The sequence below is a fragment of the Macrosteles quadrilineatus genome, unplaced genomic scaffold (assembly GCF_028750875.1).
Source record: "Macrosteles quadrilineatus isolate MER2022 unplaced genomic scaffold, UCM_ALF_1.0 Scaffold_8__2_contigs__length_117827958, whole genome shotgun sequence".
Classification (NCBI taxonomy): domain Eukaryota; kingdom Metazoa; phylum Arthropoda; class Insecta; order Hemiptera; family Cicadellidae; genus Macrosteles; species Macrosteles quadrilineatus.
This window is the reverse complement of record NW_026542601.1, coordinates 60565166-60592268: the sequence shown is the minus strand read 5'-3', so window position 1 is coordinate 60592268 and position 27103 is coordinate 60565166. Positions and strand designations below refer to the sequence as shown.

Sequence of the window (27103 nt, the reverse complement as noted above, 5' to 3'; positions counted from 1 at the left end):
CTATATGCCCAGGTAAAGGTCTTATACAAATCCATATTGAAGTTGTTTAATTTTGTGTTACTGGATCGTTAATCTTTTATTTCCAGAATGGTTTTTATGAACCTTGCCGTTTAAATTTTCCTGGCTAAGATGGTTGTATAGGACAGGCTCTGGCTCATGTTTTAATGCATCAGTTGTGTGTGAGCGTCCGAGCTTCAGAAAAAGCAGATGAAAAAGCTCGGACGCTCAAAACTGATGCATCAAAGAGTGAAAATTTAAAAACGTACGTTTTCAGGAAAAGTACTTTGCAATTTTTTCCCCCTTTTTTAAAAACTTTTATTATTTTTTTTATTTCATTAACATTTGAAGTTTCAGAATGAAAGTTGGAAAATGTACCCTAGGGACACGTCATGGTCGTGAATTTCGAGACTTTAAAAATACGAAAAAAATACCTAGAACCTATTTAAAACCAAATAAATGTGTGTAACATGTTGCCCCCGTCCCAAAAATATTAAAACACCTAATAATAAACTAGAAATCCAGTATCTACGAAGTAAAAGGCCAGGGACATGAAAACGTACGTTTTTAAATTTTCACTCCAAAACGTGTGCCAGAGCCTGTCCCATTAACTTACAACTTTGAGCCAGGATAATTTAAACGGCAACGGTTCATGTAACCATGACATGAAAATAAAAAATTAGCGGTTCAGTAACACAAAAATTAAACAATTTCAACACTGCGGATTTGCATAAGACCTTTACTATCACTCTTGATTATAGTTGTTAAGATAAGTATAAGGTGTAAAATTATAGCAACCCGATTCCTAAAATCGTCCACAGGTTGGGAAACCCTGAACCATAGACTAACAAACACCTAATAATCTATGACTGAACTTAAGCTCTCACTGAGTTTTTTATGATGCTCGCAATCCAGTAGAACCGGATTATCTTGGATTTGTTAAAAAATGAGCAACTGTAAATCTAAAATTTTTGAAATAATATTCTTTAGCTGTTATATAAATACTAATTGGAATATAATCGACTGAAAAGTTTGGCAAAGTTAAATTTTGTTTGCTTACGGCTTACAGTTACTTCCCGAGTGTATCCGATAAACTTTTGTCACATTACATCGTTGCTGTTTTTGGGATCATAATTCATCAACAATGTTCTTTCTCTTTTCGTAGCAAGCAAATTAAATTAGAAGTTTGACAAAATGTTAACTTTTCAGGATAGAGAATATCCACAGTTTTGCTTTGATTATTATCGAAACATTGATCCGTATCAGGGTGGAAGATCCTTATCATTGATAACAAAACTGCAATTATACAATAATCAATGCCCGTATCACAAAATAAATGTACACTAATAAAAACAAAGTACACCGTAAATAAATAAATAAATGTTGTGTTCTTAATCAACGACCATTTTCCGATCTCCAGAATATTCTGAGAAATAAAATAGTTATGAGCATTTGCTTACTCTATGAAATTGAGTTTTTTTCGTAAAAGAACTAAGAAAGAAACATTTCTTTTTCTTTTCTAATAATGTGTGAATTGTCAATGTCATGTCATGTCACTCATGTCATAGTGTATCGTTTATTGTCATATTTTGTAGTTTCCTTCGTACGTAACCTTACCATCCCAAAAACTTTGTTTAAAATACGTATTTAGATTATGAAGAAGTGTTAAGTGTTGATATCTTATTTGTATTGACCATACAAATAATACTATATAGGGCCTAGTAGAATTTCCACTGAAGTGATGAATATTACGTTTATATTTTAGTCATCCGATGAAGGCTAGGCCTACCAGCCAACTACGGAGGCTTAACAGAAAAGACATTAATTTTTTAGACTTTCATTGTGCTGTGCTAGTGAGTGGGTCTGGGTTCTAAACATCAAAATGTACTAAACTTACTAGCCAGTGCCAACAACTTGTTGCATTTTGTGCTTGTGTTATGAATGAAAAGCCATATTCATTTACAATGTAACAGCCTAAATAATGCTGTTTCTTAAGTTTAATGACTAAGAACCAACTCCAAACCAGTGAAACATTACGTTGGTTAGTCTATGGTGAAACTAAAATCTAACTTACACAAATTTAGACTGTTAACTATCAAGGTCTTCAAAGTACTACCAATGCTCAGCTGGATATCTACTAAAGGGGAAAGCCAATATTGTAGTTAGAGCTGAATTAGGCCCGTTTCATTTTGAAATAATGTCCATTGTATCTCCAAGGGCAACACTGAGATGGAAAGAGTGGCTTCCTTTACTCACACAACAGGTTTGAAAATAATTGTTCTATCATTAGCGATAAGTTCCTATTTGTTTTTTACCTAGTACCGGTAAAGGTGATCATGATGTGTGCGTATGGTCTGGTAAATAGTTTTGTGATACTAGGCCTGCGCTATCATATATTATAGGTATCGAATTCGTTAACATCAGCCTGGAACAGAATGCTAGCCTATCCGTTTGGTCAGAAACTGTTCAAATCCTTCATGCCTGATAGAATCTGTTCTATCTGTTCATGGGTGACAGACAGAAGATATCCACTGTCCATTCTATTTTTTGCTGTTGAAGACTGGTGATGGAGATTTAAAAAAAAATATTTGTACCGTAGGTTTTTAAAAGTTAGACAAGATCTCATGAACGAAAAACCGAAATTCCTGCAAATTCTCTTAGTACCTACAAAGCTTTTGCTATTAATTGGTTAGCTTAGGTCATTTTAGCCTACAGTAGGCCCATCCAGCAGGTTCATGCTGCTGTTTTATATTAGCACCTCTTTCCTGTGATCTGTAGGATCACTGTAACTTAACCTTTATTCTTTCCTAAACACTTAGGCTATCTTAGGCCCTAGGCTTGAAGTTTTGATACGAACAACTTTCTAGAATACACATTACTATTTTTTTATTTATTGCCAACAGATTTTACTAACACCAATTTTACAAGTGAATTACCATAAGTTAAAAGTTACATATCAACTGTAACAGTGGCGGCGGTAAGAGCGGGCCAATGGGCCTCCCGGCAAGTTTGTTCGCCGGGCCCCCTCTCCAAAAAAAAAAAAAAAAAAACATTATCACATGCATTTTCACCTAAACTTGACCTTAAGCTTGGCACGGCATCTCCCGAGGCGTCATCAATTTTGTGTCGCGTGATCCTCACGGACTTAAAAGCTTTGACTTTGAATTGGGCATTATTGTAGCCTATTGAGTAGGCCTACTGAGAAGATAGGCCCGAGCTTGATTTTCTGACTTTGTGCTTGATATATCAAGCTTAGGCCAGGCTCTGCTCGGCTCAAAAATCAACAATTAAATATAAAAATCAACAGTTTCCAAAGCAAACTGATTTTGAACCAACCTGATTTGACCCGAGGCTCATAGGTAGGCCTAAGTACCAATTTTTGACCTGACTCAAAGTAAACAAATCTAATGTGCAGCCTCCTAATAGTAGGCTAAGAAATGAAAGAAATAAATATCCTTCTTTATCATCAATGAAGGAACCACGACTGCCGGATCAGTTGTTCCTGAACATCAGCGGTTCAGGAACAGCTGATCTGGCAGTTAGGCGTTCGGCTCGATAGGCTACTCGAGAAAAATCAAATTTTAATTCCCTGAGGAAGCGGGACGTTAATTTTGGTCCTGCGAAATGTCGGAGTAGGGGAGAGGGGGGTACATTTGAACGTGGGGCACATTTGAACAAGTTCAAATTTCCCGCCATAATAGCAGCTGATGAATCTTTTTTCAAGTCAATGTGTAGCTGTATAACCTGTGAATGTCTGTCAGTGATTTCCCTCCAATTTCTTCAACCTTTGTCTGCAGTTCAGAGGAATGTTGGATTTTAAAGGTAAGTTAGAAACTTTATGTTCTCTATTCGTAAGGATTTTACAAAGAGTTGAAATAGTATAGAAGAACATGATTAATACCACTGAAAAGTGTGTTTATTAAGCTATCTGTACATATGTAAAACTTATATTTTACTCAGAGTATAACTGAGATAACCTTACTTTTAAGAAAAAATGTGCTCTGGGGCACATTTGAACAAGGGGAATGGTGTACATTTGAACACAAGTCAAATTGTTACAGCTTACTTATTTCAATGTATTATTATTAATTAAAGCATATAATTGTTGTTCTTATGTTTTGTAGAGCACTCTACACCAGATAGGCCTAACCATGTGGCGCATTCTATATTTAAGAATTACTTACAACCAATAATAGGCCTAGGCCTTCACTCAAAGTCTAATGTTAGAACATAATATTCTCTAAACTGAAACCATGTTGATATTATTCTAACTTATATATATCTAACCTAATACTTATAAAGAACTAATAATTAGACTAAACTCTTAAGCCTATGATAATTTTCTTAAAACTAAAACGAGTTTGATTTCTTTCAGATTGAACTGAAGATGGTCCGTACTTACAAAAGAAAAAATACCCATCCAGAAGTCAATGAAGCGGATGTAGAGGCTGCAATAAATGCAGTTCTTAATGAGAACATGCCTTTACGACAGGCTGCAGCTGTGTATGGCATTAAGCACACCACCCTTTTTTATAGACTGCAAAAAAAAAAGACCTAAAATCGGCCCAGAGCCTGAGGTTCCTGTCCCAGACTGCGAGCCATCGAAGAAGTACTCTTCAAAGTATACCGCAAATCAAGTCTTTGATGAAGAACAGGAAGTGTTATTAGAGCAATACATAGTTTCTTGTTCTCAAATGAACTATGGACTGACGTATCGGCATATTCGAAAACTTGCGTTTGAATATGCAATTCACCTTAATCAATGCCCGGAAAAATGGAAGGAAAATGAAATGGCTGGAGTGGACTGGATGAAGGGGTATATGAAGAGACATAGTTCTCTTTCCCTCCGGAAGCCAGAGAACACAAGCTTGGCGAGAACTCTAGGATTTAATAAGCAGATGGTAGAAGAGTTCCAAACAAATTTGGCAGATGTCTATTCAAAAGTTAAATTTGATCCTGACCGAATCTATAATTTAGACGAAACGGGCATAAAAACTGTTGTCCAAGCTCCCAATGTTGTCGCCAAAAAAGGTTTAAAGCAAGTTGGACAGGTTGTGTCAGGCGAGAGGGGTAATATGGTCACAATGTGTGTTGCTGTGAACGCCGCAGGTAATACTATACCTCCAGTCTTTATATTTCCGCGTGCAAGAATGCACGATACCCTCATGGTTGGATCTTTAGCAGGGAGTTTGGGATTGGTCAATTCACCAACAAGTGGGTGGATAAATGGAACTCTATTTTTGAAAGTGCTACAACACTTTGCTAAACACACACAGTGTTCGAAGGAATCACCAGTTCTTTTATTAATGGACAATCATGAATCGCATTGCACGCTTGATGCAATTTTGTTTGCCAGAAAAAATGGCATTATTATCTTAACAATCCCTCCTCATTGCAGCCACCGTCTCCAGCCACTGGACGTATCCATTTTAGGACCCTTTAAGAGACAACTAGCTGTGGTACAAAATAACTGGCTAGTAAACAATCAAGGGAGAAAAATCACTATTCATGACTTGGCGGCCCATGCATCACAAGCCTTTGACTTAGCATTCACTCGTAAAAATATCACAGAAGGTTTTAAAAAATGTGGAATTTTTCCTTTCTCAACCACAGTGTTCACAGACGAAGATTTCGTGACAGTAACAACAGAAATAAGTAGGCCTAGGCCTGAAGATTCGCCAGTAACTGAAAGTGTAACAGTTACGCCTACCAATCAACAGCAGGTTGACTTAAACAGAGCTAATCCTCAGCCTACTCCGTCTACCAGCAATAATGAACTTAATTCCGCTCAGAGCTCTCCAGGACTGAAATCTGCTTTGCTACCTAAAACAACAGTGTCTCCTGGACCTGAAGTTGTGCGGCCTTTACCAACACTGTCAACATTAACTCTTACAAAAACAGGCAAGATTTCTAAAAGAGAGAAAGGGAAATCTCGAGTCTTAACCTGTACGCCAGAAAAAAACCGAATAGAGCAGGAGGCAGCAAGAAAAGAAGAAATGAAAAAGCTAAAAGAAGAAAAGAAAATGGCACGAGAGAAAGCAATTAAGAGGAAACTTGAAATGCCTAAAGGAAAATGGGGGTTAAATTCTAAACAAAAATCCAAGAAATATGAGAGTGATTCAGCAAGTGAAAATGAAGATGATATTTTTTACATGGAAAGTGAAGATTCTTCAAGAGATGATGTGTTTTCTGATGCCGATTCAGAACCTGATCTCCAAGACATGAAATCAAAGATTAATCCTTTGCTGGAACATTATTATGCTGTGTTTTATGACTTGACGTGGTACATTGGAAGGGTTATTGACTTTCCAGATGAGGGACTTGTTAAAATGAAGTTTTTATGTCGAGGGCTTGGCGAATTGTACTACGAATGGCCTAAACATGACGACATTCAAGTAATTGAAAATAAGTATGTATTTTATGGCCCCATTAGACTAACAGGTTCCGGACCATTCCAGATCGACGACAAGTGCAAGAGAAGAATTACAATGAAATATAAGTCCTTAAAAAAATAAGTGTTTTCAATTGACCAGACTTAGGAACCAATGTTTGTGGTTTTATTAAAAACTATTTGTTACTTTAATTAATGTGAATTAAGTAGCCTTTATAACTATGCCATTTTTATAGTTGAAATTACATAATAAAGTGTGTGTTCAAAACTACCCCTGGTTTGTTCAAATCTGCCCCCGGGATGTTCAAAGGTACCCCCAGGTGGGGTACATTTGAACACTTTGCAAGGGTTAAAAAATTATTTTTTTCCCTTAGAAAATATTATTATATTTATTTGTACAACCAATATTAGATGTATGAAACCTTGAACTATATGTACAACCAGTTGTTGATGTCAAATAACCTTTTTTAAAAAATACAAAAAAAAATTCTGAAAACCGTTCAAATGTACCCCCCTCTCCCCTAAATAGAAGGACGATTTTTTTATATATGCGTGTATGTTGTGTGATTGTGTCTTCGTTGTGTTTTGTGTTTCATTTTGACGAGTCCAGGATTAACATAGTAAGGTGAGTGAAGCCCAAGCGGATGGATGTTTGTGACAAGAAACGCGTGTGACAAAAAAAATACTAGCAAACAGGGTTGAAATTTGGTATGATGATAGCTCACACTCCCGATTAACATATAGACATATTCTTATCTCAAAAATACTTTTGGGCTCCGCCCCAGTGGCTCTGGAATTTCCCATGTTAACCTTATTAGTGTTCATATTTAAAATTAATTACCTAAAGAATTTTGTCAGCTCTTTCAACTGCACAAGTTGGTTCTATGAGATTTAATAGCATAAATAGCATATACCATATGATATTAATAGTTATGATATTAAATAGCGTAGTATATCATATGAATATTAAAAGTTATGACAGGGACGTATTTAACTATCTGCCGCCTCTAGGCAGGGAATAAGTTAGCCGCCCCCTCCCCCCACCATCGTCAATGCGCTCACTGACCACAATAAAATTACCCCAATAACAACATGCCCTGCCAGCTGTTTTTGTAGAAAAATAATCGGCAATTGCATCAATTTACATGGATTTACATCAATAAATCCAATAAAATTTTGAACCCTCTTACGGATGTTTTTCTTTCCCCATTTTTATGCAAAACGCGATTATGTTTTGCATACATGGAATGCAATGTTGTTTTGTCCAATCAGGAAAGTCATAATCGCTATACATTTGGACAAACTGATTGATGATCTTCTTCTCTAGTTTCTTTTAAAAGCCTTATAGCGGAGGGATTTTATTCGGTTGGACATTTGGACATCAAGTTCGAGTTTAATATCATTTTTGTTCTCATCTTAGCTGGGGTTTTCTTTATTTTTCAAGTCTTGCCTTGACACTTTTAATATAGGATTTATGGTGTAGGCCTACAAGCTCATCAAGGAAACTATCTTCAGTGATTAGATTCTTTGAAAATTTTCTTAAACTGTGTCGCATCCCATAACTGCAATAAGGATTTTATACTTACCCTAGTCCTATACGCCAATCCCGTATGAAGGACGGGTACTCTGCTAGTATGTTATGTTGTAAAAGGTATTTTCATCGACTCGGTAAATCCCGAGCAAGTAACTATAATAACAGTGAAAGCAAAGTTGGAGGGAGTAAATTAAGATTTATTGTTTACATTTAAAATTTTTTATGTTTGCTTTTATACATGGTAGTTCGTATAAAATTATAGCAGCCGCTAGTAATCTCTCCCGTGAACTTATGTTACGCACCAACCATGTGTATGGGCAGTCTAGGAAACCACTGACGGCGGTTGCGTTTTGAGACCTGGATAAAAGCCACAGCGCATCTATTACGCGTAGGAAACCATAGCCTTACTCTTCAGGTCTTTATGTTGAATGGCACTGGCAACAGTGTGGTCTCTTTGTACCATCCTTTCCTCCAAGTGTTAGTGGCTGTCAATGTAGTTTTGTACAATTTAAAATATGCTACCATCTGAACCAAACCATTGTCAACTTCACCTAACTAAAGTTAGCCTACACTGATGTAGACTTAAGGAAGTAAGTTTATTTTTATACAGAGTGTTTCACAAAGATAAGTGTTAGGCTAAGTTCACAAGCGTAATCGCCACTCATCCCACACTCATCTCCATTCATACTTGGCTTAAAATACCTACATTTGTATGGTCGCCATTTCAAAGAAAAGTATTAAAGTCAGGCCTAGTCTGGCCAGGGCGGCTGGTCGGCGATCCCCAAGGGCCTCCGGCTCAAGGGGGCCCCAAAAGCCAAAAAATCAATTCAAAAAAAATTTAGTTATGATAAAAAAATATTTTGATTAACTGTTTCACAGCGACGTAGTCTTGCAAAAACAATTTTAAATAAACAATACTCTTTTTTTAAATTGAATTACAGTTAGGGGTAGCCCCTAAGTACAGTGATAGTCACTCGGTACTAGAGGATAGTCACCGATCTCACTGCAACGCACCGTTCGAATCAGCTCAGTGCCCAGCGCTACAACAACAACTGGTGGCGTTCAATCGGTGCAGTGGTTTCAGTCATTACAAAGAAAATTATCGAATATAATTTTACTTTAAACATTGGAGTTTTCCCGCTTGATTCCTATTGTTTGTTGTCATTTGCATTAATATTTTGTTACTTTGGTATAAAACATAATAGAATGACAACATTTACTATTAATTAAAAATTTTTAGTTTATTACATGACTGCAAGATTTAAATTATTCAGTAGGCCTAATGTCTCTAACTCAGTATAACAAATATTCCTGTTTATTTATTACCTGGTTTTTAAAACAGATTTTACTACAGGCATTAAAATCTAAATCATCAGTATATAAAACACAGTGTCTTGGCAATTTTATATTTTTTTAAACAACAAAAATAAATGCAATTACATTTTATGTATCATCCCTATAAACTGTTCCCAATTCCTATCCGTCAGTTTATCTACAACTGATTTTATTCGACCAGTCAGCCTCATCTCAACACCAAAAGGTCGAGTATGGTGTTACGACTAGTTTAATCACCGACGACTGTTTCCAGTCATTCCTACGTACCGTAGTGGGTTATGACGTATTGTTTGAAAGATTACTAACGCAAGTAGTGGCTCAAGTAAAATAAAAATGGATAGGAAATATTTCAAAATAAAAACAAATTAAAGTCAAACTGTTTGAACTTATGGTTAGCAGGTTAGCTGGTTTCAGTTCCGATTCTGCTAACAATGAGAAGTCGCAAACAGGCAGGCGGAAATCATCAGAAGTTTTTTGTAAGCCTTACAACGTTTAAATTAAAATATTTTTGATTATTTATGTTTGTCTTTGTTGCTGAAGTACAACTATGGAGTAAAGTGTGTGATAAACAGTAAATGTGGTCCATTCATAGATGTATTCAAAATTCAAAAGTGGTACGTGATATGCTTTTTTACCATGTATGGCAAAAACTCCAAGAACTAGGTTTTGGTCTTATTTTTAAATTTAAGACTTAAAACAATTATAAGAATAGGCCTTTAAATTTGGCAGCTGTAGAGGTGAATAGAAATACGAGCAAATTTTATATCAAATTTAAATTGATTGATACCTTGGAATTAAATTTATAAATACAAAGATTTTAATCTATGGAAATTTAGCAATTATTAATTTAATCAAAGTTATCAAAAACGTTTAATCATTTAAAATCACCTTAGGCCCCTTTTATGCACCTGCGACATGCAGCAAACATATATGCTAACTAATTGTTGCCGTGAGAGCACCCCATGGTCCTTGTTTTATTTCTGGCTGGGGGCCTCAAATCAACATCTAGCCGAGGGCCTCCAATTAAGCCAGACCGGGCCTGATTAAAGTATAAAAGTATTAAAGTACCTATGTATAAAAATACCTTATTAATACAGAACTTAAAACAAATGCTTTTTTACTGAGGTAGTGATGGGGAAAGACTTCACAACGTTTATGGCCATCAATGGCAGGCCTACTTAGGCTAACTAAAAACAATAATCCTGGTAGCCTTGTAAGGTGCTATGGCGCGCCGGGGTCACGGCCTTCCTATCTGAGGCTCTCCTGACTACGCTCCTCTGCCGTATCGCCTTACAAATAAAATGCTCGGAATCGCTCGAGTCGAGCTGGGAACCTCCAAGGTCCTTCCGCTACTCAATTTTGAATCAAACGTCTTTATTGTCTGTTAAAGCTCAGAGTGACACCTCACCACAGGGGGTCAACGGTGTCATCACACTCATCATCGCTTTAATGATCACTTTTAAAACAATTGCCAACGCTGGGTTGTTCTCGTGTGTCTCGTGCCAGGCTAATTCGCCGGTCTTAATCAGATTAACCGATGCAGTATGCTAAAATGTCACCCTAATTGCCAGGCTAACTCGCCGGTCTTTCTAAAGTAAAAATGATTAAATAAACTAAACTAAATTCCCTACTGGCCAGGCTAACTCGCCGGTCTTTCTATCATACAACAATTCAAATAAATAAAATAATTCCCTACTTGCCAGGCTACTCGCCGGTCTTTCTAAAGTCAAATTAATTATGTAAACTAAAATAATTCCCTACTGGCCAGGCTAACACGCCGGTCTTTCTAACAACCTACAACAATTTAATAAAATAAAATAAAATCCTACTTGCCAGGCTAACTCGCCGGTCTTTCTAACCTACTACAATTTAAATAAAATAAAATAAAATCCTACTTGCCAGGCTTACTCGCCGGTCTTTCTAACCTACAACAATTTAAATAAAATAAAATAAAATCCTACTTGCCAGGCTAACTCGCCGGTCTTTCTTAAGTAAAATAATTAATAAACCAAAATATCTGAAATATAACTGCAAGGGCTTTACTTCACAAATAGTCTAAATTACACTTACAGCACTACTCGACTTGAGATTGAAGAGGGCCAACACCAGAGAAACTAAACTGGGATTTCAGTTGGGCTTCTTCGCTATTTGACTTTGATCATCTCAATTACTGATTTTCACTGTCCTCGGACGGCCAGCGGCTCTGGTTTTATCAGCCGCAGGAGTAGCGAGCTCCAGCGGTGATATCACGGATTACTTCCGTGTTCAGCGGCCGCTGTTATCGGGGTTGACCCTTGTCCCCGAACCAGCTTGTTGTCCGCGCCGCTAACACCTTTTGCTTACACTAACGGTTTTAAATATCAACTTAGAGCTGGTCAACATTTACAACCGTTACAGCCTACCTAGTTTTTTCAATCCTAGTTTTAATTTTTAGAACTGAATCTTAAGTAGTACAAAATAGCCTAAATGAGCTGTGTATAAGCCTACATACATTTAAGAATTATAATTGGTAACCTATCTTATTTTTCTTTGTTTCAGCAACGTCTTCGCAACCTAATACAAATAATTGGATTCAATGTCAATCCCTTTGAGAAATGCACTCATTTAGTAAGAGGAGTGGGTAAATTGAGCTACTATTACACATTACATCTGACAACAATGTCAGCTCCATTTTATACAAGTGAAAAACTTGAAAGTGATAATCCTAAATGGGCGGATATTGAGATCAGCCAGGCAATTGGTCCTGCCACAGGTGAGTTAGAAACTTCTGTACAGGTTAAACAAATTAGGATTTATAAAATATTTATTTCTCTACAATTATCCATCTCTATTCACTATTGTAAATTGTTTTTGTGTGTCTTATTTTGTTATCAATTAGGTCTTAGAATGACTCTCGCATGTTTGTGGAAAACGCCTTGCACCAGCCTTGACTACGCAATTTCATTAATTTATTGCAGGCTTTTAAAATTTGACATAAATAGACTCTTGATAATTCGAAATTGGTGGGCCAAGCATATAAATTTGAATTATCAAGAGTTTTGAATTATCAAGAGTTTGATTTATCGGGAGAAAAATAAACCATTCGAATTACAGAGAGTTTGTTTGTTTAATACATACAAAGGTACAGCACGTTACAATAAAACATCATACCGTATTTTAGTACACTTTTAAACAATCAACGGCTTATTTTTCAGTTACTGTAGTTGCAAAGAAATCTGTTATTTAGCGCTAGATATATTTCGCCAATAGCTGAACTATCAGCTGTCGACAACTACGTTTGTGCTCAAGGAGATGTCGCGCAATCTAGAGATCGGATTGCCAACTTAGAAAAACAAGTCAGCGAACTAACTCAGACTACTGCCCTAACTAAAAAAACATCAAAACGTCCAACACTAGCCTACCATGGGAACAGGATGTACTGTACTGTATAGTTTCCTGTTATAACAGGAAGAGATCACTTCGAATTATAGAGTGTTTTACCGACTTAACTTCGAATTACTGCGTGACTTTGATTTATAGAGTGTTTTTTCGACGAAACTTTGAATTACAGCATGACTTCGAATTAAAGAGTGTTAACCTACGAAACTTCGAATTACTGAGTTACTTCGAATTATAGAGTGTTTTTCCGACGAAACTTCGAATTACTGCGTGTTACAAATTGACCTGCCCTCTATTTGGACTTTGAAATACCGAGTGTATCAAAATGCATGGTAAAAATTTGAAATATTGAGAGATTCTCTAGGGACTGAGCCTTCATTTTGAATTATCGAAAGTTTTGAATTATCAAGTGTTTGAATTACCAAGAGTGGACTGTAAACACATTTTTGAATATTATTTTTTGTAGCAACACATAATAAGATTTACGCCACACTACATTATTTTGACGAACTTCCCACGCAAGGATTTAGTCCAGAAAACAGCTGTTTGCCGCCAGCTTATTCGAATGGGGTTTCATTGCGTAATACTGTTCTGCAATGAGTTTTACCGGACACCAATCAGCTGATTATACTGTATTTGCGTGGCAATGATTGGTTATAAACAAAAATATAACCTCTCTTAGAGGTTATGACTGGTGATGTTTAGTCCTTTAGTTGGTGGAAATATATAAGGATTTGTACGAATTAAGTAGTATGGCGTAAACTATCGTACGTAACTCGTCCAAAATGTGTTTACCGGACTCGTATGGTAATCCCGTACTCGACTTCGTCTCGCACGGGAACGACCACACTCGTCCGGTAAACACTTATTTTCAGGACTAGTAACGTAATATACTATTGTGCTTTTACCCTCAAAACATATTTTGCAATCTCTTTCTTTAAAGCATTTTTTTACAGTAGGCCTAGAGCTTTTAAATACTGACAAGACAAGTGCCACTATGTTGAAGCTTATTAGGCCTATTAGCTTTGAAGAACATTAAGAAATACAGTAAAACTAAATTTAAATCCCATAGCTTCATCTTATATATTAAAAAAATTTGGTTTTTCGTTTCCGAGTTCGTTTGGCTCTTCTACCCGACCGATTTTCATGATTGAGGTCTCGAATTGTAGGTATGCACGCACAGATTTGCCAGCAAGCATCGGCATAAATGTATCTAAAATCCCACTCGACATACATGTAAACGAAATTTGCTCCCCATGTATTTCTTATGGGAGTTAAATTTGGTTTTTCTTTGCCGAGTTCGTTTGGCTCTTCTACCCGACCGATTTTCATGATTGAGGTCTCGAATTGAAGGTATGCACGCACAGATTTGCCATCAAACATCGGCATAAATGTATCTATAATCCCACTCGACATATATGTAAACGAAATTTGCTCCCCATGTATTTCTTATGGGAGTTAAATTTGGGTTTTCTTTGCCGAGTTCGTTTTGCTCTTCTACCCGACCGATTTTCATGATTGAGGTCTCGAATTGAAGGTATGCACGTACAGATTTGCCATCAAGCATCGGCATAAATGTAACTATAATCCTACTCGGCATATACGTAAACGAAATTTGCTCCCCAGGTATTTCTTATGGGAGTTAAATTTTGTTTTTCTTTGCCGAGTTCGTTTGGCTCTTCTACCCGACCGATTTTCATGATTGAGGTCTCGAATTGAAGGTATGCACGTACAGATTTGCCATCACCCATCGGCATAATTTGATTCGTTTTTTGAATTTACGTTAACTTCATATTAAGATGTATTTCACCAGTTATAATTATATAATCCTATATATTTTGTTCTAAGAACCTTCAGTGAAATATCAGCTTTCTTTTATGCTATTAGTTATTCAAATCGGACCAGTTTCAAGCAAACGCAAGGTGAACAACGAACATAAAAATTATTTTTCATAAGGGATTTCCGTGATTACAAATCAATAGCTTCAGTATTGTTCATGTTTTTTAAAAGTTTTAGACTCAAAATAATAAGTAAATTATAGGCTTTAATTTGAGCTACTGATCGTTTAAATCAGTTAAGCTCAAGATACTGTATTACTCAATTAAAAATCATAAATTTCTTGATTATTTCTTGGATATTATATTTATTTTAACGCTGCGGAGCAGCATGGGTCGTCTAGTATTCTTTTAAAAGTCATAAAATTTGTTTTTCATACTAAGCAATAGCTTACATTTTACTGATACATACACTTTTCTTACCTTCCATGTTGCAAAAAGTACTCGTAATCTAATTCTTTTTTAGAAAGGGAATAAATCTGAAACGTACCTAATATACAATCAAACAAATGGGAATTTGTTTAGCTGGCAGGTTTGCTGCGGCGGGGGTGAGCTCATTTTATTGTGTTTGCCAGGGGTGGTGATCAGGCTGTGGTGCCACTCAGTGACTGGGGAGGAGAGTACGGAGCTGGTAGTGGCTGTATGGGGCATCTACTTCAGCGGCTTGGCGTACATCGGTCCAAGACTTGTCACCTCGGACCCGTCACAGTTCCACAGCAACACGCTCATATTGCACATGCAGGGTGGATACTTCACAGCACCTCACTGCTTCAAGGAGCCCAGAGTCGAGCCTCGACGCGTAGTCTCAGTGCTCATGACCCCAGTAGAGTTACGTCAGAGCTACTCCGTCAGCCGACTGTTGAGGTGAAGAGAATTTAGTAATCAAAGCAGTATTGTCGAGATTCACTCAACCTTGGGGAAAATGTTGTATTTTTATATAGTGTTTTTGTCTTGGTTGGTCAATTATTAATTTTTATGATTTTTATTACTGGAATTTCACAGGTGTTTATAAAGGCTATTGCGCGGTAGAAGAGAAAAGTTTCTAACATGAAACAACTGTTCACATGAAGCCTCATTTCGTAAGATAGTGAAGATTTAAAAATGTGTAGTAACTTCTAAATATTTTTGAATAATGATAATAATAATTAATAAAAATTATTAGTAATTGTGTGTTTTCCATATGGGTTTTTGTGCACAGTTGTTCCTCGATTATCTGACAGATATGGGGCTGGAAGTTAGATTACCGAAATGGTGGTTTTGTTGATAATTCATTTGATTAAGATGAAATATAACTAAACTAGGTTGTATTTGGGACAGTATAAAAACACTATGTTTTGAAGTTGATGAAACTAAGCACTACGCAGTATGTGTAAGCCCAATTTCATTTGATTAAGATGAAATATAACTATACTAGGTTGTATATGGGACAGTATAAAAACACTATGTTTTGAAGTTGACGAAACTAAGCACTACGCAGTATGTGTAAGCCCAATTTCATTTGATTAAGATAAAATATAACTAAACTAGGTTGTATTTGGGACAGTATAAAAACACTATGTTTTGAAGTTGACAAAACTAAGCACTGCACAGTATGTGTAAGCCCAATTTCATTTGATTAAGATAAAATATAACTAAACTAGGTTGTATTTGCGGCAGTATAAAAACACTATGTTTTGAAGTTGACGAAACTAAGCACTGCACAGTATGTGTAAGCCCAATTTCATTTGATTAAGGTGAAATATAACTAAACTTGGTTGTATTTGGGACAGTATAAAAACACTATGTTTTGAAGTTGACAAAACTAAGCACTAAGCAGTATGTGTAGGCCCAATTTATCAAAACTAGCCACACAATGACAGTACATACAGAATCCTATAGTGCAGAGAGAGTTGTATTTATGTCACCATGGATTTGTTTTGCTCCTACCGATTAAAAACTGCCTGCTACTACATCTAACTAGTACATCTAAGCCCCTGGACTAAGCTAGGTACTGTAAGCTGGGCATTTTTCCAAGGCAGTCCATATAAGAAATGTTTTTTTTTTAATTGCCTGTTAAATGTGTGTTCAGGCTGCATTCACTCCAGCAAGCTATCAAGCAACATTCAGTTGCAGCTGCTTCTCTTAGAGAGAGGATCTCGGACGGAAGTTTGAGTGGGAGTAGCAGTGAAGGAAAGGTACTGTAGCCTAAATAATTCCTTTTCATATTCACTCTTCACTACTTTTGCAGTAACTATTCTATTGTAATGCCAATAACCACTATTATAATACTGTTCTTGCAATTCCTATGCAATATAATATGATTGAGGTTTAGATGCTTAGTTCACTCTTTTAATGATCTATTTTTTTAATAAATTAGGCATGCATAAAAATTGTGTCTTAGCAGATCTAACATTTTAAGAGAGAACTTCTTATCATGCTTCAGCATGGATAAAAACTAATATGTTTTGTTGAACCAACATATAAAAATCTATTTAACCACCTAAAATAAAAGTAAATAATAGCTTACATATTTTTTTACACCCTTAGAGTCAAACAAATGTAAGGGGAAGTTCTACACCTTGAGCTTGTTAAATACTAATTGCTTACTATTTCTGTTTGCAGACAAATGGAAAAACATGTTGACTGGTAACAGAAAGAAATACATTGAAACATTACAAAGAGTAGATGGACTGTCATTAGGCCTACTAGTTTTATTATGTAAAACATTTTTAAATAATTAAATAGGTATAATATTCAAACAAAATTGTGTACAGTTATATCAGAATGTGAGTATGTCAGCAGCATTGGTACAAAGGTTTACACAGTTTTTCTTGAGGAAGAACATTTTTAGGGTCAAAATATACATTATCAGAAGTAAAGCCTAATCTTCAAGCACTATATATATTTACTGCATAAACTTTCTATCGACCTTGTCAAAATGTTTTTCTATCACATCTTCATTTAGGCTCATTAAACTGTGTGTGTGTAGGAGAGCGCCATGTTGCGTCGGGTGTTACATCGTGCCAAGCCTACAGGTGCAACACCACGACTACATCAACAGCTGACAGCTGTGAAACGAGAAGTGGAGGAGGTGAGGTTCAGAGTACATCTGCTGACTCATGAGAGGGATAAGAAGAAGTCAGCCTTGCGCAGGCAGCTGGAGGACAAGAGTAAACTTACCGATCGAATGTTGGACGAAGGTGAGGCTTGGACGTCTGGTCAAAAAGTCATAAAGATTCTAACTTACCAAGATAGGGTATTGTAAACACAAGTGTCATGTAGTTCTTCTTTGGTTATGTTGAAACTTTGACTTTAGGTTACTGAAGTAGACATCCCATCTATAAGGCATATACGGGATGGACCAGCTGTAGCCTATTTTTATCCAAAAAGAATTTTGTTGAATGACATACGCACAGAGTGTGATACAGTCTTGCATTCTTTTTTCTCCAGGTTACGACGTTTTTGGTCAAGATAGCTGTAGGCCAGGGTTTTAAGGATTTTGTGATTGATAAGCTTACCTTACTGATGAAAATAGTTGAAAACCACAAATAAACACACAAACACAGAATTTTCAGAGCTACTATATCGGTAGTCAAGTCTTTCAGGTTCTTTAGGTTGTAAAAAGATACAGAGAAAGACTATACCTACTACTTGTTTTTATTACTAAGATAGTTGATGTTGCAAAAACGATGTTAGGCCTTTAGCTTACAAAAAGTCGTTCCATCAGGTTAAGTTGGTGTATTCAACAGAAATCAGTGATTTAGATTAGCGAATTCTGTCAGTGGCTCAATTAAACTATGTCAATTTTGACTCTAAAATTGGCAACAACTTGAACAACTTTAGAAGCTGGAATGTCCATTTTTATGAATATTAGTCAAAGGTTTTGCTAAAATTGCCAAGCAAGGACACAATACTTGTTTTAACTGACACTTTTTGGAGGTTTCGCAAACCACCTAGTGGAACGATTAGGTTTGTTGCTTAAGAAGGTTGATTAAATCATAGGTAGCTTAAAAGAAGATTTCAGATTTAGAATTGATATAAAATAATTAATAATTTTTTTGTAAATTTTAAGTGCCGATTATTATTTGTTAATATGTTTTCTATTTAATAATCATCATGGTTATGAATTATATTATTCTCTACCTTAAAGGACCTTGAACATATTCATTGCTCTATTCTGATAACAAAAAAATAAATAAATAGGGTTGAAAATATGTCTATATTGAGTTCCTAAGTTAACATATAGCAATCAGTAATCATCTTTAACCTTCTGTCGGGCGCATTGATTTTCAAACACCAAAGGGCGCTCACGGATGTTACCTCCGGGAGTACAAAAACTATACAATGATGAGTAAAAAACATTTTAATAGCAATAAAACTCTATGAAAAACATTTATTATGAGTTATTACACTATTACTTAAGTTAGTTAGGTATTAGAAAGAAAATGTTATAAACAAATTAAAATACGTAAGTGTTGTGGATAAAAATGATTAACTTTTTGTTCTTATACAGTCGTATATTAGAAAACAAATTTTAATATTCTATGGCATAAAAACACGTAAATGGTCTAATAAAAATAATAATTTTGTACAAAGACAATCCATTCAATTAAAGCTCTTACACAAAAATTGCATCAGTGTATGGCATAAATATACCAATGATATTATGAAAAAGATTATTATATCAAGGATAACTTACTTTATCCAAGCTTTTTAGAAAAAATTGCAATGGTGTTTGAAATAAAACACCTATTGTCTAATGCAAAAAATAATTTGTTAGAAGACTACTCATTTTGTCAAAGCTCTTTTTCTTGAAAAAAAAAGGTTTCCAAACTCATGCACCATTAGTTCTTTCTACTAAATGTTGTTCCTTGTGTATTCCCTTTCAACACTAGCCAACAATCTCACAATTAGTTCTGCATACATTTTGTAATATCGCTAATAAGGTCAATAAGGTCAAACACAAGGGCGCACACGGAACTAGGCTCCGGGAAACCTGTAGCGTCACAGGGCGCTCTCGGAAGCTACTTCCAGTAGCGACGCGAACCACCCCCCCAAGGTCGACTGACAACTGGGAAAGGGGTAAGAGAATATAAAACCGATTCCGCAAAAGAGGTTTGTGAGGTAAATCAGGCCACAGCCCTGCACACATACTATGGATTTTATAACGAAAAAAGTAGTGACCCGGAGGTAACTTCCGTGATGCGCTCGATGGAAGGTTAACTAATATTATTTATTTCAGATTTAGAATTGGTGGAAAAGAATCGGATGCTTCACAAAGAAATGGAACGTCTGAAAGATCTTAAACGTGTTTCTATTGATGCCAAAGAAAATCTGTTTTCTGTCAACCAAATGCTGTTAGCTCTGAGACGAAAGCGCATTTCAGAGTTAAATTATATATACCCCATCAGTCAGGTAAGAAAAAGCTAACATGCAAATGAAATTTAAAATCTTTATTTCTTACACTAACCTGGCTTTATTCATTGTAATAGTTTTTGATTGTTTTTACAACATTTAAATATTTTTCTGTAAATTATACAGGGAGCGGCAGAAATATCTGACGGTTTTCAAACGAGTACAGTCCGGCAGCCGAGTGGAGGGGGGTGGTGGGGAGAGGCTCATTCTCAAGGCCAAGTGACCCCATTTCAGTTGCCATGGAGCAGTGGACCAGTATACATCGCGCGTTTGCCGTTGAGGCGTTTTTTAAAAATGGCGATTCTGTTGTTGGTACGCAACGTAAGTTTCGTAGGCATTTTAATGTGGCTCTTGGGGAACCTATCCCATCCCGAAACACCATGAAATTGTGGGTGGATACGTTTAGATCACAGGATCAACTGCAAAACGTAGGCCTACAGGCCGTCCAAGGGCAGTGAGGACGCCGGAGAACGTGGAGCGAGTGCGACAAGCTGTGCTAACGAGCCCGCATCGTCCGGCGCGTAGACAAGCTGCTGCTCTTGGCATGTCTGATCGCTCTATTCGACGAATTTTGCACTCAGACCTTCACTTTCACCCGACGATTGCTATTTTATATGGGTGAAAGTGAAGGTCTGAGTGCAAAATTCGTCGAATAGAGCGATCAGACATGCCAAGAGCAGCAGCTTGTCTACGCGCCGGACGATGCGGGCTCGTTAGCACAGCTTGTCGCACTCGCTCCACGTTCTCCGGCGTCCTCACTGCCCTTGGACGGCCTGTAGGCCTACGTTTTGCAGTTGATCCTGTGATCGTAACGTATCCACCCACAATTTGATGGTGTTTCGGGATGGGATAGGTTCCCCAAGAGCCACATTAAAATGCCTACGAAACTTACGTTGCGTACCAACAACAGAATCGCCATTTTTAAAAAACGCCTCAACGGCAAACGCGCGATGTATACTGGTCCACTGCTCCATGGCGACTAAAATGGGGTCACTTGGCCTTGAGAATGAGCCGCTCCCCATCACCCCCCTCCACTCAGCTGCCGGACTGTACTCGCTTGAAAACCGTCAGATATTTCTGCCGCTCCCTGTATCTATTTTAAAATTAGTTTTAAAATACGTTACTAATAAGTTTAACTCTATGTATAATATTATATAGTATTATTTATTAAAGTTACAACAGTCATAGAATTAAGTAGTGTTACTTACCTGCACCTAAATTGAATAGTTAATGTATATTATTTGCAGTAAGATGAAGTGTTTTAAGTTGAGAATATTACAAAATTCTGTTCCATTAGTTCTTACCCCAGATCGGGAAAAATAATTCTGTTCTGTGTTTTTAGTTTTTTCCAAGTTTATTGATTTTAAAAAATCTGAGCGACTTTTACAACATATTAAGGGTTTTGTGAGAAAGTTTTGCATATAAATAAGCCAATAATAATAAAAGACTGGACCCAGTAAATTTCAAATCAATAGAATAGTTTTCATCATCCATTCAAAAATATGTGTGTAACAATTTGTAGTATGGATTATGATATGAAAAAAATAATTTAGTGCTTGTATATTGCACTTTTATCAGTAAAACTGCCAGATTTGGATGTATTCATTGCAAAGCTAATTTATACTCAATGTAACACTAAGCCTCTTGTTGATCTAATTTGATGTTTTTTTTTTCAGATTGGAGACAACAAGTTTGCCATCTGTGGAGTCCATCTGCCCAACTCAGAAGATTTTGCTGGACATGATGAGATTATGATCTCAGTAGCGCTGGGTTTTGTCGCTCACCTGGTCCAGATGATTGCGTATTTCTTGCACGTTCCTCTCCGTTACTCCATCGTCCACGCAGGCTCTCGCAGTAAGATCATCGACCATATCACTGACAAGATACCTGATAAGGAGAGAGAGTGAGTACCATTTTATCTCTTCATATCTTTAGAATGCCCACAAACTCAGTTGAAACAATAGGCTCTTCTACCAAGTTAGTGAAGGTTTAAATTCCAAGGTAGTTTTATTCCACTAAAGTTTTGTTCATTCAGTTGGGTAGGGAGTTGAATTTATGGTGTGTAAAATGAGGTTTGGAAATTGAAATTACAAAACCAAACACTTCAAAGACACTGTATTGTCTTTGTGGCTATTCACAACCCTTTAAGCTATAATTGATTACCTTGAAGAAGTGCTTGATTTTTAGGATTCAAGACACTGGAAGTAAAACATACTGAATGCTTTAAACTTTAAATCCCTATTTTACATCCTATATTATTCACTTTATTCTCTTTTTTTAATAGTTCAACACATTTTTGTGCAGAGAGAAGCTATGGAACTAAGTTTTAATTCCCACCAAATCAAGGCAAAAAGTCCTACATTTTTTGTATCAAATTCATGGTTCTTTTTTAGATGAAGACACTTGTTCTTTTTGTGGGCTACAACAATATGCCTCCAGGCTCTTATAGATCCAATATTAACGAAATGAAGTTGTGTTTTTAGATCAAATCAGGCTGTAATTAATGACTGAATAAACACTATAATAACTTTGACTATTATACCTGAATATTCATAGCTTCATTCTTTACAATAATTTTACCCTGCGGCAATCTCTTGCAACAATATGTGAAACAACATTAAAAGCATGAATTTAACCTATAATCAGCAATATAACATTGTACAGACGTCCTTTTACAGTATTGAATTTGTTTCCAGATTTCCTCTATTCTCTAAGGGCAAGGATAAGCTTCAGTTCAACTACGGAGTGTATTTGCTCAACAAGAACATCGCACAGTTGAGATGGTATTGTAGCCTCACCACGTCAGATCTCAGGTGTACACTGCCTAACTTGCTGGCTCTGCTGAACCTCAAGCCTAGCCTCAGCGGGTGAGTTGGGTTTACGTTAAAGTCAAACACTGTCCGCCAATTATTGAAGAAACAGGAGGTTTATGATGTTTTGGGATTTGGAATCTAAATAATTAGTCTATTAACAGCAAATTTTGAGTTGTTCTTTGTATAAACAGTCCTATAAATCATCTCTTATTGTTTAAATTGACTTAATGCAGGAAATCTAGAAAACCATATTAGATGGCATATACCCTGGAAGCATATATCCTGTGTATTTTGCCAGTTTGGACTCTTTCCCATTCAGGTAAGCCTGCTATCCTTTAAAATAAAATCCTAAATACCTAGGCACTTGTGCTCTATGTTACACCCTTAGTAGTCAATTGATTTTTTAAATTCAGGCATGCAAGCTAAATAGGTTAACATCCTTCTGTAGGAAACTAGTAGATTTGACCTGTATGTGTTAAAAGTTTGGTCACTCTAAGTCTAAAGATAATATAAAAAAAGATGCACAAAGATTAACTCTAAACAGCATACGGGAATGACAGTGGTGACTGGTGATGATGTTACAGGGCTGGACTGGAGGCAGGCAAGCGTACAATGTCCAGCTCTACACTTGAGCTGCAGGGTGTGAGAGGCTTGCGGCCGCCTCAGGCTCCTCTCTGCTACTCCCTAGACAAGGGCTTGGACCGGCTGGACCACGGCAGTCCACGCCTAGTGCCTCGGCAACGGAGCATCACACACAACAGCTCCGAGCCCAACGAGATCTTGGTAGGTCCTTGACAAGTGATGCTCAGACAGGATTAATAATCAACCAATTGATGGAATTGTTTATTTCAGTACCCAATTTTAAAAGTATATCGAAGAAATCTGAGGATAAACTGCAACTTTGTGACTCTTAATCAATTTAATACTTAGGGTTATGGACTTTGTCATTGTAATCATTGAACTCATTTCTTATTAGTAAAATACAAATTAAAAAAACAATCTTTTAAAGTGTCTGAGAAGTAGTTTATTCATATTTTGTAAAAGCGATTTTCATAGTTTTACAATTTAACTTTCTATAATTGTAAACAAATCTCACTAATCCAACGTTAGCTGACAAATTCTGTAATCAGACCAAGGAGTGGCTGTAATACATAGGACATGAGAGATTATTGTGCAATGTAACGTCTTTGTCAAAATATCTGTTAATCTAGATAAATCAAAAATATAAAGTGTATATAAAAATATATTAATTTGGTCATCTCTATGTCTAAATAATTTGTTATAGTACAATCTGTTTTATTGTTTTTTGTGGATTAATTTTGACTACAGTAATGTGGATTTTTCATTACATGTTGTCTGCAGTGCCAACGTAGCATTCAAGATGTTGCATTCATGTTTTGGCAAGATGCCTTGTCAAACACCTCAGTATAGTAAATACAAGTTTTTGTGTGCGAATATAAACACTTGTTAAACCTTGATTGTTACCTTTGAAACTGTAGACAGGCATCTTGAATCAGAATTAGTTACTATGAATATCCACTTCCAGGGCTGTTACAATACAATGAAATTAGGGATTGACGGGTCCCAAAATTTCTGGAAATTTTCTGGAAAAAAATATTCCTGATTTTCGGGATGGGATTACATTTGATTCGGGAATTTTTCGGGACACGACTTGATCCGATCGTCGGCGATTTTACCACTTAGCGAGTGTCGATGACGATAAGAGATGTTCGGAATAGTTCCGTGAACGCAGGAGGTGAAGTCATTTCGACGATCACGCCGTGACCGCGGAGTCATACCTACGATTGTGAAGTAACCACGGAGTCATACCGACGATCACGCCGTGACCGTGAGTCATACCGACGATCACACCTTGACCACCGAGTCATACCGACAATCGCGAAGTTATACCAACGATCAATCACGCCAAGACAGCGGAGTCATACCAATGATCCCGCCGTGACCACGAATCATTTTGACGATCGCACCGTGACTGCGAGTCATTTTGACCGCGAGTCACAAGTTTCTACACCTGTACATTTTTACCCATTTTTATTGTTTTTATAGATCAGTGCCACAAATGGTAAAATTTGATTTTTTTTGTCTTGTTTGGTAAGTGCAATAGGTACTTAATACTTTCTTTTTATACACAGGAAAAAATCCCGCCCCGTCCCGTCCCGAAAATTAGGAAGGAAATACAAATCCCGTCCCGAACTAAAAATTCAATACCGTCCATCCCTACATGAAATGTAGTAATTTTCATACAAGTTATCTATAACTATGGTTGTTTCTATCTCCAATAATCCGGCAGGTACCATTTTATTATCAACATCATGGAGTACTCTAAGGGAGTTCAGTGACTCGATATTGGGTAAAATAAATAAACAAAATAAATAACTGTAATTAATTTTCAGGTACCGCACAGTTCAGAAGACGACGGACAGCGTGAGTTCCTCAACTCCTGGATGGCGCAGGGCCCAGCGCCGATATGCTCTGACTCTGAGCGCAGCTTGCGTTCCAGCAATGACATCCTGCTGCAGGAGGAGAGTCTGGCAAGCATCATCAACAAGATCAACTCTCCTTCCAAGTATCCGACAAACATATCCAGAGACTCCACGGATGCCTTCACTTACCAGAGTATCCGTCAGGTCACGTCCCAAAGTACATACGCAGATTCATAGCACTTGAAAAGGCACTAGGCCAAATTCGTTGTAACAGTGTTGGGATGGATTGACATTTTTGTGTACAATTGAAAGGTTTGATTTAACAATTAGAAAAGTAAAAGGTCTCGTTTCAGATGTCCTTTTCACTGTGCTTTGTTCACAAAATAAGTGGCGGAACATTTTAGGCTCAGCTTATAAAAATATTTTTTGTCAAAATGATTTATGCTCATTATTAGGACACAATGTCCGCAGAAAATTACAGTAAATTTGTTTGTGTTCTTTTTTTCAATTTTTTTTTAAATTTCTTGTGAAAAATCCACACTGTTTAAAAACTGTGCCTTTTCAAGGAACCAATATTTTGACTGATGTATTATACTTTCCACTGTGTATTATATAATTTATGTATATTTAGATGATGATTATTGTGTACTATATTTTTGTGAATGCCCGTTAGTTTATCTCCGTGGGCTCCCCAAGATTATTCTTATTCCAGGTGGCTGTGCATTTTAGGTTTAATATACCATAGTTTAGTGCAATGATTTAATTAATGTTTTTTCACAATTGCATCGATGCCAATGACCTTGTAACACTGATTCTTTAATTTGCTAAACACGTTCAAAGTAATCTTGTTTAAAATGTCTATCAACAGAAAATTTGTTCCTCAGTATTAAAATGCGACATTTGCTTTGCCAAGCTTTGATACAATGTGCCCCACACTTTTATGTCATTTTTAAATATAGAAAATCCACTTAACATAAGCATTTGTAAACTGTAGACTCATAGTAGTTTTTTTACACTTCGCCCTTTAAAGTCCCAAAACAGAGAACCTAATCTTAGTTAATTATATAACATTATTTTATGATATGAGGGCAATCAAGAAAGCAAGGAAGGTTTTGGAATAAAATAAAAAGTTTGTACAGAAAAATAATTATAATGCCTACATTTTAAAGAGCAACTAAAATACTACTTTTCTAAATAGGCACTTATCATAGCGGTGGATGAGCATTGAAATTTCATTGTCGTAGAATTCCGCTGCCTGCGAGCTGAGCCACCTAGTGAAATGCAACTGGAGCTACTTGTCATTAACAAAGTGCTGTGCTGCTTACCAAGTCAATTCTGGGAAATAAACTGAACTGTAGGGTAGTTGCTAATTGAATGATTTTGTGTGCAATTGGAATTGGCCGCATGAGGTCAGGCATTGTAATGCAAAAACAAAATGTTGGACATCAACTTTAGTATAGCCGTTTTGAAACTAAAAGCACTATATTTTTTCATTTATCAAGTTGTTTCCGTACAACTCCGCAGACTTGACAATAAAAAAGTGTATAGGTTTTAAGGTTATGACTGCACCTCATAACTAGTGAGATTTTCAATTGCTGCAAACTTTTAACACAGTAATATTGCAACAAAGTGTAACACAAAGACATTTCCACAGTCATTGAGGAGGTGAAAACGTCTGTACTCTGTTCAGAGTAAATGTTCCTTACTTTCTGAATAGCCCTCATACATGAGACATCGTTAAGATTTTAACTGGATATCTTTTCAGCTTTTAGGTTTGATTCAATTTGGTACTGTGTTTGAAGCAATTTGGCAACTACCTTTAAGCTGCAAAATTGTATTGATTTAGAGTTGATTTGTTAAAAAATGGAGGTGTTACTTTTGCCTTTTACCATTAGATAGGCATAACAACACATCATTTCACCTGATTACTAATATTCTTACCAGCCATTGCTTTTAATATTTGGGCTATCCATTTAGCCAAA

At 36.4% G+C, this 27103-nt stretch overlaps 1 protein-coding gene across 1 annotated transcript; it reads left to right on the top strand.

The window, feature by feature from the left end:
- Window positions 1-1603: 1603 nt before the first annotated feature.
- LOC129000416 (UV radiation resistance-associated protein-like) lies at window positions 1604-26472 on the top strand. The gene is made up of 11 exons (XM_054427380.1): window positions 1604-2260; window positions 11796-12009; window positions 15046-15334; window positions 16539-16644; window positions 17439-17649; window positions 19692-19864; window positions 21541-21767; window positions 22561-22731; window positions 23262-23460; window positions 25092-25338; window positions 26366-26472. Exons 1-11 carry the CDS (start codon window positions 2195-2197, stop codon window positions 26470-26472), a joined length of 2010 nt encoding a protein of 669 aa, XP_054283355.1. The 5' UTR covers window positions 1604-2194.
- The last annotated feature ends 631 nt before the right edge of the window (window positions 26473-27103 follow it).